This window comes from Trachinotus anak, unplaced genomic scaffold, assembly GCF_046630095.1.
Source record: "Trachinotus anak isolate AG129_WGS33_773 ecotype Australia unplaced genomic scaffold, CSIRO_AGI_Tana_v1 ptg000006l, whole genome shotgun sequence".
Taxonomy (NCBI): domain Eukaryota; kingdom Metazoa; phylum Chordata; class Actinopteri; order Carangiformes; family Carangidae; genus Trachinotus; species Trachinotus anak.
The window spans coordinates 952,995-969,515 of record NW_027273857.1 but is presented as its reverse complement, the minus strand read 5'-3'; the positions used below and the strand labels follow the sequence as shown (position 1 = coordinate 969,515).

At 45.7% G+C, this 16,521-nt stretch overlaps 2 protein-coding genes across 6 annotated transcripts in view; one reads left to right on the top strand and one right to left on the bottom strand.

Annotated features, from left to right (window-relative positions):
* The window catches only part of LOC139622374 (zinc finger protein GLI2-like), a 64,128-nt gene extending 61,128 nt beyond the window's left edge, over window positions 1-3,000 (top strand). The window contains exon 14 of the mRNA XM_071479651.1: window positions 25-3,000. Within this exon, the coding sequence (XP_071335752.1) occupies window positions 25-2,240 (2,216 nt within the window). The 3' untranslated portion in view covers window positions 2,241-3,000. The remainder of the gene's footprint in view (window positions 1-24) is intronic.
* LOC139622405 (ras-related protein ralB-B-like) overlaps window positions 1-8,578 on the bottom strand; it is a 159,415-nt gene extending 150,837 nt beyond the window's left edge. For 3 of the 5 annotated variants that reach the window (XM_071479717.1, XM_071479718.1, XM_071479719.1), the window contains exons 1-2: window positions 8,415-8,577; window positions 7,287-7,394 (exon numbers count right to left, since the gene is read on the bottom strand). The gene's annotated coding sequence lies outside the window, so the exon portion shown is untranslated. Of the gene's footprint in view, window positions 1-7,286; window positions 7,395-8,414 lie in introns of all 5 variants that reach the window. The other 2 variants (XM_071479720.1, XM_071479723.1) reach the window with 2 other exon arrangements.
* Window positions 8,579-16,521: the final 7,943 nt, after the last annotated feature.

Genomic DNA, 16,521 nt, shown 5'->3' with positions numbered 1-16,521 from the left:
ACATTTTCATCTGTTTGTTCACAGGGTTCCTCCTGGAGAGTCCAAGTATGGGTGGTGGTCCAGTGTCCTTCCCTGGTTCAGGCATGGGTAAGCTGAGCTCTGGTAAATCAGCTCTGCTGGAAAACCTTTCAGAGCGCCGTGACAGCACCTCCAGCACCCTTAGCTCAGTTTACACCCTCAGCCGTCGCTCCTCAGGCATCTCCCCCTGCTACTCAAGTCGACGCTCAAGCCAGGCCTCACAGTTTGGTGCTAACCGCCCCAGTAACCTCAGCTCTGCCGACTCTTATGACCCCATCTCGGCCGACATCTCACGGCGCTCCAGTCAGGCCAGCCAATGTGGGGGAAGCACCGGAGGAGCAGGACTGTGGGGGGGAGGGGGCCTAGCCAGCCCCCTCAGCCTAACCCCAGCCCAGCACTACCGCCTCAAAGTGAAATACGCAGCTGCCACTGGGGGTGCACCACCTACCCCTCTTCCATACATGGACGAAATGTGTCTGAAGACCCACACAGCCCTGTACGGGGACCCCCAGGAATCCTCCGACACCAACAAAGGCCTGTCTTCAAGGCAGTACAGCAGCAACACCACAAGGAGTCTGATGCCCCATGAGGTCCCGTCTAACATCCCCCGCCGAGCAAGTGACCCTGTGAGACGGGTGACCATAGATTCTCTCAGCCAGCCACAAATGCAGCGCTACAACAGCATGGGCACACTGAATGGAGGGGTGACCATGCAGCCCTATCCGCCTCCTGCATCAGATCGCCGCCATTTATCGCAACAAGGCTGCCAGCGCTTAGATGGTCTCCACCGCTACCCTTACAGCGTGCAGCCACCCAGCATCTCTGAGAACGTCACAATGGAGACGATAACACAGGACATCCCTGAGGAAGACCTGATGCTGCCTGACTTCAACACTGACAACCAAGACACGACCTGCAGAGTGTCAACCAATCAACAAGATTTCCAAGGAAACCCCAATCTCCAGCAGCAGTCATACTATCGTAGAAGGATGGCCATTGTGAATACCAACATTAACCTGTCCACCCAGGTTTTGGCTTCTCCCAGCGCGAGTCCAGGGCAGCAGCGACAAAGGTATCCATCTTCACCGAGGGACAGTAGAGTTAATTTACCTGTCTCTTTGGGAGGACTCATGGATGTCAGCCCACACGACTCCAAACTGCAGGTCCGAGGGAACCTGGCTGTCCTCCAGCAAAACCAGAACTTTGGATCCATTTATAACAATCTCAGTTCCAACCAGCAGATGATTCAAAACCTTGCTAACACAACACAGCAGACATGCAAACAGCTGAATACTGAACCAGGAGCAAACAGCTTCCAGCAGCAGAGATTCCAGCAGTCATCAAATCTCAATAAAGTAATTAGCTCTCAGTACAGGTTCAACAAAAGCATTACCCCCTATGACAAGAATGGTAATGCCACCTATCCAACTTGTAGTAACACAGCAGCAGTGAATGGGAGCATGCTTAGCCCCACCTGCAAACAGGAGCCAGTTGACACGGAGACTGTTGACATGCACTTTGCTGATGCTGGGTTTCAGCTTGTGCAAGTTAAAACTGAGGACTGTGATGGATCTATCATGATTTCAGATCAACAGAATTGTAATATGACCTCCCAGAATCCCTTGCACACTGTGAATCACAGCCATCTCCAGCCCAGGCCACCAACAGAACCCAAATGTCTTAACAGACACCTTTCAGGTCCTAAAGTGACGCAGCAAACAAGGCATCCAAGTAATGCAAACCCAGAACTTGCATCCAAATTATCCAATAGTGAAGTTTTAAGACTTAATTGCCGTGACAGCTCTGATGACAATGCCATGTACTACACAGGGCAGGTTCAAGTATTTGAGCCGAATGGGAACATGGACCATCATGATTCTCCTGTGGTGAACGTGCCCCCTTTTGAAAATAATGCAGCATCTCTGAGTTCTGACGACAACCAGGTGTCCAGGACTGTTGACTGTAACACAGCACTGGAACAGGCACAGATAGACTTTGATAGCATGCTCGACGATGGGGATCACTCCAGCCTGATGTCAGGGACCCTGAGTCCAGGTCTGCTCCAGAATTTGTCCCGGAGTTCCTCTCGCCTAACAACACCCAGGAATTCAGTCACATTGCCCTCGGTGCCGGCGGGGACCGGGAACATGGCCATTGGTGACATGAGTTCACTGCTGACTGCTCTGGCAGAGGAGAGCAAGTTCCTCAACTTGATGTCTTAGCGACATGTCATATAAAACTCCTCTGACAGAAAGGTATTTGCAAAAGTGTTGAACTCCTTATGCACGATAAACATTCAACCACAGACTGAAAACTGATGCGACTGTGCCAAAAAGCCTCTGCAGTATGTGACTCTTGTTTTCTTGTACAGTCTCATTTGTTAATTATTTAAAATGGCAATTTTCTATCTTTTTCAAAAGCCATATTTTTGTTTTTTGCCTTAGGTAGTCAATAACAGAATTCAGTTGTTGTACAGGTCTGCAGTAAATCAGTTTACTAAGTGCCTGGCTCAGCCAAAACATATGCATGTTTTGCATATGACAACATTTACTCGTTTGGAACATTTTACATTGTAAATTACTTGAGCTGAGCTTTATGTTATACATTGAAAACGTTTTAGTCACAACCTTTCTTTCTCTGTCATCACAGCATTTCAAGTTTACAGTCACTGTCCTCAGTGAGCCATTATTTGATTGCTGCATTGCTGCTGAGATTAACTTTGACATCTCAGTGTCAGGCATCAGAGACTTGATATGTGACTGGAATTATGAACCCATGCATCGAGGGGAAAAAAAAAAATCAGCATTGCTCTTGCAGCGAGAAGAGCAGAAGACGTTGGTGTGTAGCCCTGAATAAAGAGCATCTGAGGAAAGAATCAGTTTTTCCTTTTGTACATTGTTGCACCAGTTTGGTGTGCTGGTTATGTGTAAATATCATTTGTACATTTTTAAGAAAAATACAATATTGATTTTTTTAAACAAATATTGTTTGTGTTGTCCTTCATACAGATGTTTTTTGAGGTTTTTCTAGTACAGATTGTCCACAACAGGATCACAACAGTCATCCAAACTAAACAACAAAATAAACTGTTTGCCTTATGATCTTTTGTTTCTATTTGCAGAACAACATCAGTCATCAGTGATCACTAATATTACTCTATCCTGATCTGTCACAAGACACAGAAATACGGTTTGAGCTGTCGCAGTGACTGAGTTCAAGGCCATTCAGTAAACAACGGGATACTGGTCATACATGTTAACAACTCAGGCTCAGTGAAGTGCAGGAAGATTAAATGCACCCTAAACTCATCTGTGGTCTGTTCTGTGACGTGTTATCATCTCCTGCTTCTTGTTGTGACAGAGATAATATTATAATTCATCAGTCCATCTCTTGATCGCTTCCTGTAGAAGGAGGAGTGTTGATCGTTTCAATAATTCAACAACAAAACTTTTGTCTTTGAAGCCACGTTCCTGCAGCCCTTGCCGACAACGCACTTTCCTCAAGCCTTTCTTGTTGAATGTCAGACTGAGGCAAACACGCATTCTTAAGACACTGCACGACCGCTTCCAAGGCGGCTTTGAAATAACTTCCCCTGACCTCGTCTTACCTCGCCAACAACAGCAGGCTTGACATAATGTAAATTCTCACTCAGAGGCTGATGAAAAAGGACGCTAACAGGAGGGGAAAAGGCTAGACACGTGCAGAGCAGCCGCTGCTGCTGCAGTTAGCCTGTGTGTACTTCAATATTAGCTCTGACAGAGCGGCCCAGAGGACGCAGCTGCTGAAACCACATAAAACAAAGCAGCTGAGAGGGGCGAGAGGTTCCGGGGACATAGCGCTGAGCGTTAGTGAGAGGAACAAATGATTTTAGTCTGTCAGGGAATTCAGCCGAGGACACGTTTGATCTGGAGTTTGTGATTGCTTTTGCCACTGGAATTCCTTATTCTCTCTGAGATGTGAAGCGGGAGAGAAAATAGCCCCAGGCTGTGAAATTCAACCAGGCCCCGAACAAGAGGTGGAGATAAGACTTGCCGAGATCACGCATTACCAGCACCTTCATTTATTGATGGAGATAACCGAGTGAGAAAGATGAAAGATGGGTTTCAGCACTCCACCAACAAATTCAGGGACTATAATAGTTATTATAATCAGTTATAAAAGAACGGATTTCAGTCATGAAAATGTGATTTATGTTACCTCAAACAGGATGATTTTGACAGACTGTTTCATTTTAGAAAAAGCTTACAAGTTAATTTCTACTGTGGTTAGGCAGTGAGGGTTAAATTCATATTAGGTATTTAACTCAAGCTATTTAATAAGCTAACAGCAAGCAAGAAGAGCTGAAGTCAGGTGATAATTATGTTGACGAGTTGAAGAATGATGATTTAAGATCAAACTTTTAACCGTATCTCGATTTTCTCCATCAGTGTAGTTTTACATCGCCTCTCTCAGGCTTCTCTCTGGAGCTCTACTAACAACAGGTCAGGATCTGAGCCTCTCTGGTGGTGGCCTAGGAGTTAAGACAAGACTGTGAACCTCAGCATTCCCAGTTCAAGACCAATCAAGGATCTTTGTTGCATGTTATTCCTCTTATCTCTCAATGTTCAACTATCTAATAAAGACATAGATTTACCGAGAAATAAATAACCATTCAGTGTTTTCTGAAGCCAGTCAGAAAATATGGGATGGACATCATGAAAAGGAAAATATGAATTTGGCAATTTCACTTAAATCTGCAGTCCCTGATGAGAGCTTCTCACCTGCACTTGAACACAACATTACTACATCAGTACAGAAAATCATTTCCAGATCATCACTTCAGTCTCAGATTTTAAATGAATACAAAATGAAATGACTTCTCCAAAGTAAAGAAGGACTCAGCTAAGAGTCATCTCCAAACAGCACTTGAGGTTGGTGGAGGTTTTACGACCTGAGCTCATGGCGGGGCAGTAAACAGGCCTGTCTGCTGAGAGTTTAAAGGGCTTCGGAGGAATGCGTTTTACAGTGAGCGCTGAATTCTCCGGCGTCTCTCGGGGCACAGAGTCAGAGAGCCTCTTTATGAGCAACAAGCTTTGCAAAACAGACGGACAAACTAACAGCTACCTGCAGCCAACACACACACACACACACACACATACTGCCACTAGAAGTTTAAAATCATCTGAAATGAATCTTGAGATGATGACACTTGTTAAGGTGGACATTTTTTTGCAGCATGGGGCCCATCAGTGACCAGGCCCTGCTGTAATTTTCCCATCCATTTTAACCTGCCTGTGGCCACTTGGCCAAGCAGCAGCAGAAGAAAGGCAGGAAGCGGCTGAAGCTGGAGGATCCATCAATAGGTGGAGGTGGGAGAGACAAAGCATGAGGCTCAGAGCCTCTCTTCTGATTGGCTCATTGATACTAAAGCTTGCTCGTTGTTACTAGAGCTCCAGAGAGAAGCCTGAGAGAGGAGATGTAAAACTACACTGAGATGGTTTTTGGTTTTAAAACCTCAAATATATCTTCTGATGGAGATCAACAGTTCAAATGAAACACTGGAGAAGTTAAAATATGGACCTTTAACTTCTCTCAGGAGGACCTACTTTTAGTGGTAAAAAGCTTTGTGAAACAGGCATTAATGTTAGAGCTGACACACTTTTAAGAGTTTTTTCTAGCTGGGCCACTTAAGAATTACTTCCAGCCTTACGCTGTGTTGTGAATACAGCTCGAGGTCTTTAAGCAGGTATTCATCACAGGAAATTCATCCTTCTTCTTCTGTGGCTGCTCATTTAAGCAGAAGCCACCAGTGACACCACCCACCAACACAGGAGTCACAGAACCCATCGCTCTGTGCGGTCAGACACCAAGCTTCGCTGAGACAATCACCGTGACGATATGGAAAGTGACGAGCAGGCCAACATGTACCAGTCCAATCACAGCTGTGACAATCAAACCAGCAGACGCACTCTGACGTGAAGGAGACTCTCGGCTCTCTGCTCTGACCTCCACCACCCTCTTCCTTCCTCCCTCCTGATGACACCACATCACATTACTGCGTTATTATTATTGCACATATGACAGTCTAACAAGGCCGATTCACTCCTCCAGCTCCCAGTGTCAGTGCAGATGATGGATAGTGCTCTGCATTCACTGATGCCTCATTCATTTCTATTAGACTAATATGTAAATTCCCTCCAGAGTTCAGCCTCCTGAAGCTGGAAGACAATATCAATTTATGAATCAATTTCAGAAGCTTGTGGTCAAACTGGCAGCTGAGGAGTCTGTCTGTCTCTATTTGTATCTACCTACAGATCCCACGTCAGGATAAGTCCTGAAAATTAGGATAAAAGACATCTATTCACACAAAGGTAAACTGCAAACAGAAACACAACTCAAAGCCTGACATGCTTCTTTTCAGTCTGCTGTGTTGTGTTGGACACATACACAAACTTTTCCACCGCAGCCAAGTGTTTTTTTGGGTTTTTTTTTAATGTGAAAACTGAAAATGTGCATAAACACATGTAATGAAATGTATGCAGCACCTGTTGCGATGTCTGTGTCTGGATCAAAGTGTTAAAATGTCTGACTGACATCATCACCAGGCCTCACTGCTAACAACCAGATACACATAAATATATAAACTGACCGGACCAACATGCACAGAAACAACCACTGCAACACAACAAAAAACAAACCAACACTCGTATCTGGTTGGCACATCTTTTCTGAAAAGACTCTCATATTTTTAAACTTGTGTTATGAGGTTTACAGTGACAGCATTTAGCACATTTGCCTGCATGGTACTACTGGGGAGCCACTTGAATCGATGGGCTGATGTAAGCCTCGTCTGTTTTATACCCCCCAGTTGTTGCGCACACATGCATGCAGCACTCTGCAGATAGTGGAATCCACTATTTGATGAAAGACTGATACCTTCTATAAGAAATGTGCTACAGGCCTTTAAATGTAATTTTAATGGTAAAATTCATCTTAACATTAATAAATAACTTAAATATATATTAACCTCTTAAAATAAAATTTGAGATATATCTTGTCCTCAGCATGTGGGCCTCATGTGTAGAGGTATAATATCCATAGCCATAACATGAAACAGGCTGTTTGTGTTTCCTGTAATGATCATTCTGTGGGAAAATAATTGCAGTGTTTGAATTCTTATCATTAAAATGATTTAACCTGTTTTTTGTTTTGTTGTTTTAAATAAAATATTCCCATGCCCCCTCTGAAATTATTCCAACTGACATGTGAGTTAACACAGTGCTGCTCACCTCCACCTCCAGCTGGGGGTACGGCTGGTTCATGGAGGGGTCTGGAGGTGGGGATGGGGAGACAGGGCTGCATCTGTCGGGCCTGGCACAAGACAGGAGCAGGGACAGCTGAAAGTGTTGGTAAAAATAGGAGCAAAATGTAAACACTGAATTTTCTGTGAACTCATTCATTTTCAGGATTTTAACCCTTTAAATCTTGGATTGTTTACATAAAACCATTGTTGTTTTTTATGTATTATTTTCCATAAACTAACTGATGAGGAGAATTTTTTTGTTTGGAAAAATGTCACGAGAACCACTTGCTCTAAGCTCATATGGCCATTCAATCACACACACTTGCACCCTACAAAGATGTACATGCCCCCACCACACACACACTCACTCACAGACATTTTCACAGCCCACTGCAACTCATATAAAGAAGTGCTCTGCACCTGTGAGGTATATTATATTCTACTGAGTTAGTTACAAAGGTTGTTGGGAATTGTGATCTGCGCTACAATATAATTTCTATCTACCTAACTGTACACACACACACACACACCACTCAGACATCCATACCAACACAGCCACACCATTTTAATTGTATGCATTTATCCCAGTGGCCGACAGTGCTCCATAATACAGTGGCACTGCCCTTCGTGGACAGCAGGAAAGCAACATGCATTTGCTCCATGAGAAAAATATGACTTCATCTGGTATAAAATAATAAAACTACAATTTTAGAGCCAGGACTTCAGAATAAAAGCCTAATTAAACTGAATGTGTGAATTAACATGTATGTATCCAAAAATGCAGTTTTAATGGGTTTCAATGAGGATATATTTGTATCTGAGGTCCTGTGTGTAACTAAGTTGTGTATACAGTGTATTATAGACACATTATAGGAGCTGAGGTTGAAACAACAAAATTCAACCCACAAAAAATACACAGCCTTAGCATATATATCCAGTATGCATTAACAACAGCCAAAATGACCATAAATCAAAAATGAAAAGGATAAAACGTCCCTGAAGGAGAACAGGGTGAAGCAACTGACAGTTGGTGGAGCTAAAGTGGCTAAAGAAGCTAAAGTAGCTATGAACTCAGCTAGCAGGTTAATTTCCACCCCTCACGGACAACACCCACCTGTCTCTGAGACAAGCTGGTGACATCCTGTCGCTCCCTCTCTCTTCTCCCTCTTTTATTTCTGTTCTGTCCTTTTCGGCTAAATGTTTTTAGCTCAGACATGGCGCTCCTCCTGCTCTACGTCACAGCTAGCCAGGAGCTTCCCTCCCGTTCGCGCCCTTCTCCTGGACCGAACCATCTCATGGCAATAAAGGGGGAGGCGAAGGAGACCGGGCCCTTTATTTATTTTTTATTTTTTAAACAAAAACAAGAAAAGAAAAACAGGCCGTTAGTTGAACTAGTAAGTTGAACATCAAATATTCTAATGATGACAGTTTAATCATTTAATACTGAAAAAAAATGACCTACTATTCTAATCATTTTTAGGGGCCTTAGAATCGTCCTAACTCACCTGGCCTGACACGCTAGGATCTGTATGATCCAGAGCACCTTGCAGTCCCACACATTTTTTGCATGGGTGGCCCCTGGGGGACAAATGTATTATTAAGCTGCAGCTCCTCTCATTTCAATAGGGCCACCTGCCTGCCGAGAGCGAGCGCTGGGGCCCCTGTGTCAGTGCCTGCTTAATATTAACTAAGGGCCACTGAATAATCTTCATCCTCAGAAGCTGAGGTCAACACTGCCACAAAGTCTGGAAGGACGAAAACACTGGTACGGTCCTTAACTAGACATTCAGCGCTGACCCCTGAAACTTTAATGCTGCTGGTGGTGTGAGGTAATTTCACTGGTCTCCAGGCAGTTTAGCATTTTCCTGAATGAAGACACATTGGCCTGCCCGGCTGAAGGATGGCCTGCGACTGTGGCAGACATCTTTCCTTTGTCAGAGGTGGGACGTTGTTTCTGAGGGATTTGAGGTCTGTGCAGAAATTATAACGCTAATAGTTTAGGACCCTGACAGGGGCTTGCAACATAAATCTGTAAGCTCCAAGATGAAGCAAAAACAAATCAGATTTCTCCTACACAAATTATGTTAACCCCACTTTCCTGCAGTGTTAGTAAGGTGGAAGGGATCAGCGTGCATGGAGCACATCTGACCTGGTGATAAGACCCAGAATGAACTGGAGCCAGACACTTCTGTACCAAAATACAGATTCAATTACAGTACATGAAATAAAAGGCTCATCTCCACTCAACTAGCAGAGAGTTTAGGTCTAGGGGTTAAGTGTCAAACATTAAATGAATAAGCTAAGAAATTAAACACTGTGGGGCTGGACTGCACCATAATAACACAGAGGAAATTATTCCAAAATATATTACCACCACTAACCATAAACCAATACTGTTCTACAACACTCAAATCTACCTGCTTCACTCAAGTGAATAGAACCACACAATAAATCATACATGCAAGACGGCTGCTCCACCACTTGTGTTGTTCAACACAACACAGCAACACGAGTCCTCCACGACTCCACAGTCACGTGAATGTACAAAGCATATGAAGAAAAGTGAATAATATAACTCAGTAACCCGGAGCACAGTGACCTCCCCACTGAGACACATGCAGGTGACTGGGATCTAGATTTATATTTATACAGACGCATGTTAACATTGGATTGAATGGATCTGTGTCTGCCTTGATCCTTGGCTCAAGGGCCTGAGAAATCACTCCAACACCAAACTTGAGGAGGCCAACAAAGCCTCAGCTGCTCCCTCAGCTCAAAGAAGAGAATCATGTCACTAAAGACAGCAAACCTCTGCAGCTGTGATACAGTTGAGGTTTTGTTCAGCCGGCCAATCATCAGCGAGGCCTTCAGTGTCATGAACTAATACAACATCCATATTCATGATATGTTCCTGTGCAAAATAACATCTGTTTTCCAACAACGTGCCATCTGTTTGAGGGACTGTGTGATATTAACGGCGCATCACCGAGACGCTTTAAAACAATCGTGCTGGTCATTATCTGTGATATCTCATCCAAACAGAGCCTCCACCTGCATTTATATGTAATCTCACACACACACACACACACACACACACACACACACACCTGAGTGAGGAGATGTTGATTTACATGTCAGGCAGGGAGCTGGTTCCTGAGCAGGCTGAGGTTCAGTGTCTTGCTCAAAACACTCATAGACAATAAGACGGGAATCGAACCGATGACCTTTTAGACTCAGATACATGACCCTGGTGACAGACGAGATACCTGCACTTTCTGAGCTCAGATTTACTCTAAGTTTCTGCATCGCTCAACTTTTTAGTCACAATTTTGGACGGGAGGTGGAGGAAGTGGAGGTAGGTTAAAACTCTCCAGCTGACGGGGGTGTCGGGGTTTCAGGGGGAGTCATGGACCCCGGCAGCAGCTGAGGGAGGTCAGCGCCGCCACCCTTCAGGTCTCCGGTCTCTGGAGGCTCTGAGGATGGAGGTCCTCATTAAAACCTCCCGTCGCTCTGGCCTCTCCTCCTCATCGCCCAGTCCACCCTCTCAGGATTCACAGCACTAAACGTATGCGGGGACGGTCCAGGTGTCACCCAGCAGGTGTCTGCCGACAGCTGGAGGGTTCTGATTAGAACAGAGCGCCGCAGAACCCAGGGAAGAGATGTCAGCTCTATAAACTGTTTTATTTTACCGTTATTCAACTGGATTCGTCCTGTTGAAAGTGCTTTTTAAAGTCACGCGTCATGGTTGTGATGGACGATTTTGCTGTTACACATAAAGATTTGTTATTCAAGACATTTGAATGAGTGAAAGTCAAAAACAACATTTATTACTTATACATTAAAGGTCCATGTTTTATACTTGTTTTATTTGAAGTGTCAGATGGTGTCACAGCCACGACGGAGGGAGACACCATGCCGACGTCACACAAGGATGTTTATTAAAGGATCAAAGCAATAAAATCATGATTCCTAACAAAACCCAACTCATGCAGTGTGACAATCAGTAAGTCAGTGTGAAGTGTGTGTTGTAAGGTGCACAAAACAAATGAACAACAGAAGACCCAACACCACCGGAGATGCCTACAAAGGGGGGGGGGTCGCCACAATGGTGATTTGGGTTAAAATAAGTTCTTCCTCATCATTAGACGATCTTTGTTGTCATGGTTACAATAATAACAGTGAACGGTCATGGATAATAGAAACAACATCAACTGCTCCTGTCACATGGGAATCGAACACCGCTCTCCTGGGTCATATTCATCCATCCACCCCAACCTCCTCCTGACGTGGACTTTGTCGCTCTATAAACTACGTCACCGCACTTTTCCCTTTGCTCCTGTCATCATTACTACGACCACTAGATGTCGCCTAGCAACAGAACCTAACTATGGGTCATCGTGACCTGCTGACAGACGACCTCTGACCTCGTCTGTTACAGGACGGTTGTAATAAAAAGCTGTGTGAGCACTGACTGAAGCTATGGGGTGATTTAGAGGGGAGCTGTGTGTCTGAAGACGTCCACAGCTGCCACATCAGGCTTCAACACAGAGGGGCAGAGTCCTCCAGGGGTTCCAACACAGCTTGTAACCCTCACTGAGGAACACCTGAACCTGACGAGCAGCCATCTTTGATCTGGCTCACAGGATCCACAGTGTGTGTGTTTTGAACGTTTTTTTTTTTTTTTTGCAAAATCCGGACAAGAAAGGTGGTTTTAGAGGAAGGTATCCCGCTGTGGTCGCGCAGAGAAAACACTGGAGGGTGTTCATCTCTTCTCGCCGTTTCAAAACCAAACAGCAAAAGGCAGAGAACAAAGCAGCTCTGTGTGTTCACACTCAGAGTGTTTGTCTCCGTTTTTACTCCCTCCTCCTCCTCCTCCTCCTCCATCTCCTTCACTGGCACAGCCGAGGCTTCAGCAAGGAGCAGCACTATTATTTCATAGCCTGTGAAAACACAGATATGAACGGTGCGTTAATTTTAAGCATGAATCATAAATGGCTGGTTTTCTCCTCAGACTTGTCAGAGGAGTAATCAGCATGAGGAGAGCTGACACGCCTCTTTGAAGAGCAGGAGAACAGAGCCGGCGTGAAACATTCACCACCTGATGCAACGGTGATTTCAGTTTGTTCGTGTTTTTCTCCCCGCCGTGAAAATGGGCTCACATCGCGCCAAAAGCCTCCAAAGCCTGATTATTCTTCCTCTCAGTTTATAAATCAACCTTTTCTCTTTGGAGGAGGGGTGGGGGCGGCTGAGGGGAGGGGGGCTGTTTTCTTTACAAGCTGGTTCAACAGGCGGGAAATGCAGCATCATTTTCCACTGCAATTAAGAGGGAGGCCCTGATGCTGAGGCAGCGCCCGGTGCCAGCTCTGTGTATGGCTCTGGCACCTTCCAGCCTCTCTCTGGAAAGACTTAACAGGCCCCGGCTGCATGTCTTGGCTCCGGGTTTGGAGCTGGAGTCGGTCCCCCCTGACGTAATCCTTAAAGAAACGGCTCTCCTCGCTGGCTGCGACCCACGCCGCCTCTCCACAACATAAAGGAAGCCTTGCTGCGATTATCAGCGCGGTTAATAACCTGGACGTGGAGCCAAAGTTAGAGGGAACATCTAACAACGCCCTGCTCCGCGCTCCAGCTCCACATTACAGTCCGTTTATGCGAAGCCTGGCTCGGCCTGTCAGCAGCTAATCATTACAAGGATGATCGATGGTGTTTATTTTCTGATGATGGAACGCAACCCCCTGCCTGATGATAATTGTAATAAAAAGGACAGATCAGGCCGACAAAGTTATTAAATTATCAGACCATAATTTGCATTAATGCCGGCTGCAGAGATGCAGAGGTGGGGGGAGGAGGGGTGGGGGGGGCAGAGGCCCAGTGGAGGCTGGTTAGAGGCAGAGTCCACCTTGAAAAGCTCCCTGTGCCCCCCACAGATCCCACATCCTCAAAATGTGACATGGTGACACACTTGTCACTCCACACACACACACACACAGACACACACACTCACAGCCAATAGAAACACTGATCTCTAAAAACCTCTGCACCTCAGGTGTGAACTGAACAAATGTTTCACAGGAATAATTCACACAACAAACTTCAGCTGGAAAATGTAAACATGAAAATGAAATATAAAAAAATGAGTAAGAATGAAGGGAAAAGATGTGGTTTATGGCAGTAAGGTTTTGTCTGTGCTGTATATTCTGTATCTGCTTCTTTAACCAATTTATTTTACTGTGAGTGTGAGTGAAATATTGTTATTATTATTATTATTATACATATGATGTATGTATTTCTGTTTTAAATCAAACGCTGTATTCTTCATGTCTTTTGTATCATTTCATCCATTTTCCTTCAATCGTATCCTGACACATTCAGTGTCTCTGAAAACTGTGGGAACTTTGAGAAAAAAAAATAAAAAGTTTAACTAAACAGAGTAAAGACGACTTCACTGATGAACAAGACGTGAGTGACGGGTTCAGGGTCATGTGACGACCTGTCCCACAGCGTGGCTCCTCTGGGGCTGGGCCACTTGTTAACATGTGTGTCACTGTCTGAAACCTCTGTGTTGTGTGGGTTTGAAGTTCTCAGAGAAAGACTCAGCTGCTGCGCTGAGAATCGAGGGAAACGGGGAATTCTCCACATTCATGTATTCCTCTGGTACACTGCACTTAAAAGCAGCACAGCCCCATTAGCCGCTGCCCTCTTTTTTTCCTCTGCTCTTTATTTTCTTTTCCTCCTCTGCTGGATCTTTTCCATCCAGCTGGCTCCAGACCAGAGGCTCCCGCTCCCACCGAGACCCGTTCAAACGCTAAAAAAACAGAGAGGCACAAGTCCTTGGCTCGTCTAATGAATATCTCTGAGCTCTGATGGTTCAAGGGTCCATCTGGGTTTGACTTCAGGTCTGAGAGGGGGTCTCTGACATCAGCACCTCTCTGGACCCTTTAAAACTCCACCCAGTCTAAAGGCAGATGTCCATGTGTTTGTGATTATAAAGCAGGTCTAGGTTCTATATTAATACTGTGAAAGTATCAAAGCCTCAGTCCACAGAGAAATGCACACAGCCTGTATTCAGACACTGAGCCTTAAAACCAGCCGTCAGGACTTCTGGAACTTTGTGATGTCACAACAAAGCAGTCACCGCCAATCAGAAGAGAGGCTCAGAGCCACACACTCCCGCTCTTTACACCTTCATCAGCCAGTGATGATGAGTAGCTTCGTATTCATTGATAAAGCTGGAACATCCGTGACTCCGATGGACTAATCTGAAACGTCCTGGAGTCTCATGGACCAAAGAGTCTGCAGCGCTCCAGCAGCTCAGCTGAGGCTTTGTGTTTCTGTCTGGACTGTAGCTGTGAAGTTTCAGATGAAGCGTTAAAGCCCAACACGAGCAGCCTCACATTAAAAAAAACCTCAGTTCTTTGTTTAAACCCAGGAGTCTCGTGAGCAGAGAAATAACAAACAGCTCCTTTGCTTCTTGGTGAAAACTCTGGTCTTCAGAAAAACAAACTCTTCAAACACACAGAAGAAAACACAACTTCAATTATCTCAAGACGCAATATGGACCAGTGTACAGTCAGAGGGATTCACGAGTGTGTGTGTGTGTGTGTGTGTGTTTCATGGCATGTTTTCACGTCCTACACCGGCCAATCAGGACGCAGAGAGGTCTCTGATGACCCACAGGTAAGAAGGGCTGCAGGAGCTCCAGGAGGCCTGTACCTGGCTGCCCCTCCTCCTCAGGAAGCTCCTGTTCGACAGGTTCAGCTTCAGTCCCTCAGCAGCTCTGAAGCCCCCTCTACTGGCACCAAGAGGAACAACTTGACTGCACAGACTGGACTGAAGCTGAGAAACAACCATCCATCTGCTGAGAGGCTGCACAGCAGGACAGAGCCAGAGCTTCACTCCTCCTGATGATCTGAGGCGCAGCTTCACCGCTGTGGTTTTACAGCTTCGCTGAGGAAACTTCTCTGTCTCTGTCTTTATTCATTTTCTGTTCATTTTCAGCTTGAACCAGTTCAATTAGTTTTATTAAGTTTCACTTCTCTATGTATAATGTTTACAGTGTGAAAGTTTCTGCTGTTCTATCAGATGAAAATGTTCTGTGTCCACACTGACCCACAGTGAAGTGTTGATCTCATCAGAAGATATAAAACCAGCTCAGTGTGGTTTCACATCTCTCTCAGGTTCTCTCTGCAGCTCTAGTCACAACAGGTCAGTCAGCCAATCAGAGCAGAGGATCTGAGCTGGCGGTGGCTGCTTTGTTGTGACATCACAAAGTTGCAGAAGTCCTGACGGCTGGTTTTAAGGCTCAGTGTCTGAATACAGGCTGTGTGCATTTCTCTGTGGACTGAGGCTTTGATACTTTCACAGTATTAATACAGAACCTAGACCTGCTTTATAATCACAAACACATGGACATCTGCCTTTAGACTGTGGAGCTTTGATATAAAGTGGGCCTGAAGGACGTCTGGCTCCACAGCATGAGTCTGTGGCGTCTAATTCACCATCATTCAGAGGCTGAAAGAGGCTGCGGGCAGGTTTGACCCTGTGGTGTAGTTCCTCGAGCTCGAAGGTTTTATACCAGCTTTAACTGTAACCTGGCTGATTTACTGAAAGAATCCAGAGAAACTGATCTGTGAAGATTTCCTCTCGGAGACGGAGTCACAGCAGCAGCAGAAACCGTGTCAACATTTGAACACAGGATGAACAGACAGCGCGGTGACCAGACTCGGTGCTGCTGCAGTGAATCCTGCTCTGCTCAATAATCGTGATGAATAATGAAGATGTGCGCCGGCCTGGCAGAGCCCCCCTCCTGGGCACACACTCAGTGTCAACCTGACAGGTCTCAGCGCAGCTCGGGGACGGGGGGTGCAGTTGTCTCCATATTAAGCAGGCAGATTAGACCCGTTAAATGGAGGGCAGCGTGGAGAGGTGCTGCACGTGGACCTCCGGGGTCTGCATCTCATCAGGTGAGCCCGGGCCCGAGCAGAGGGGCGGGGGCCTCTGGCCCGCCCCCACCACACCTCACGTCTTCCGCATCCACAAACTGGAAGTGACCCTGCGCTTCTGCCAGCCTCCGCAGCTCAGCCCGGCCCTTCCCATCATGCACAGGGGCCACAACCAGCTCCCAGGAGCCTCGGCGCGCTCCCTGCCATCTGCCGTGATTTATCGAAGCGGCCGATGATTTATGGGCCAGTCATCTCACAATGAAGCTGTTCTCTTTCATCTGC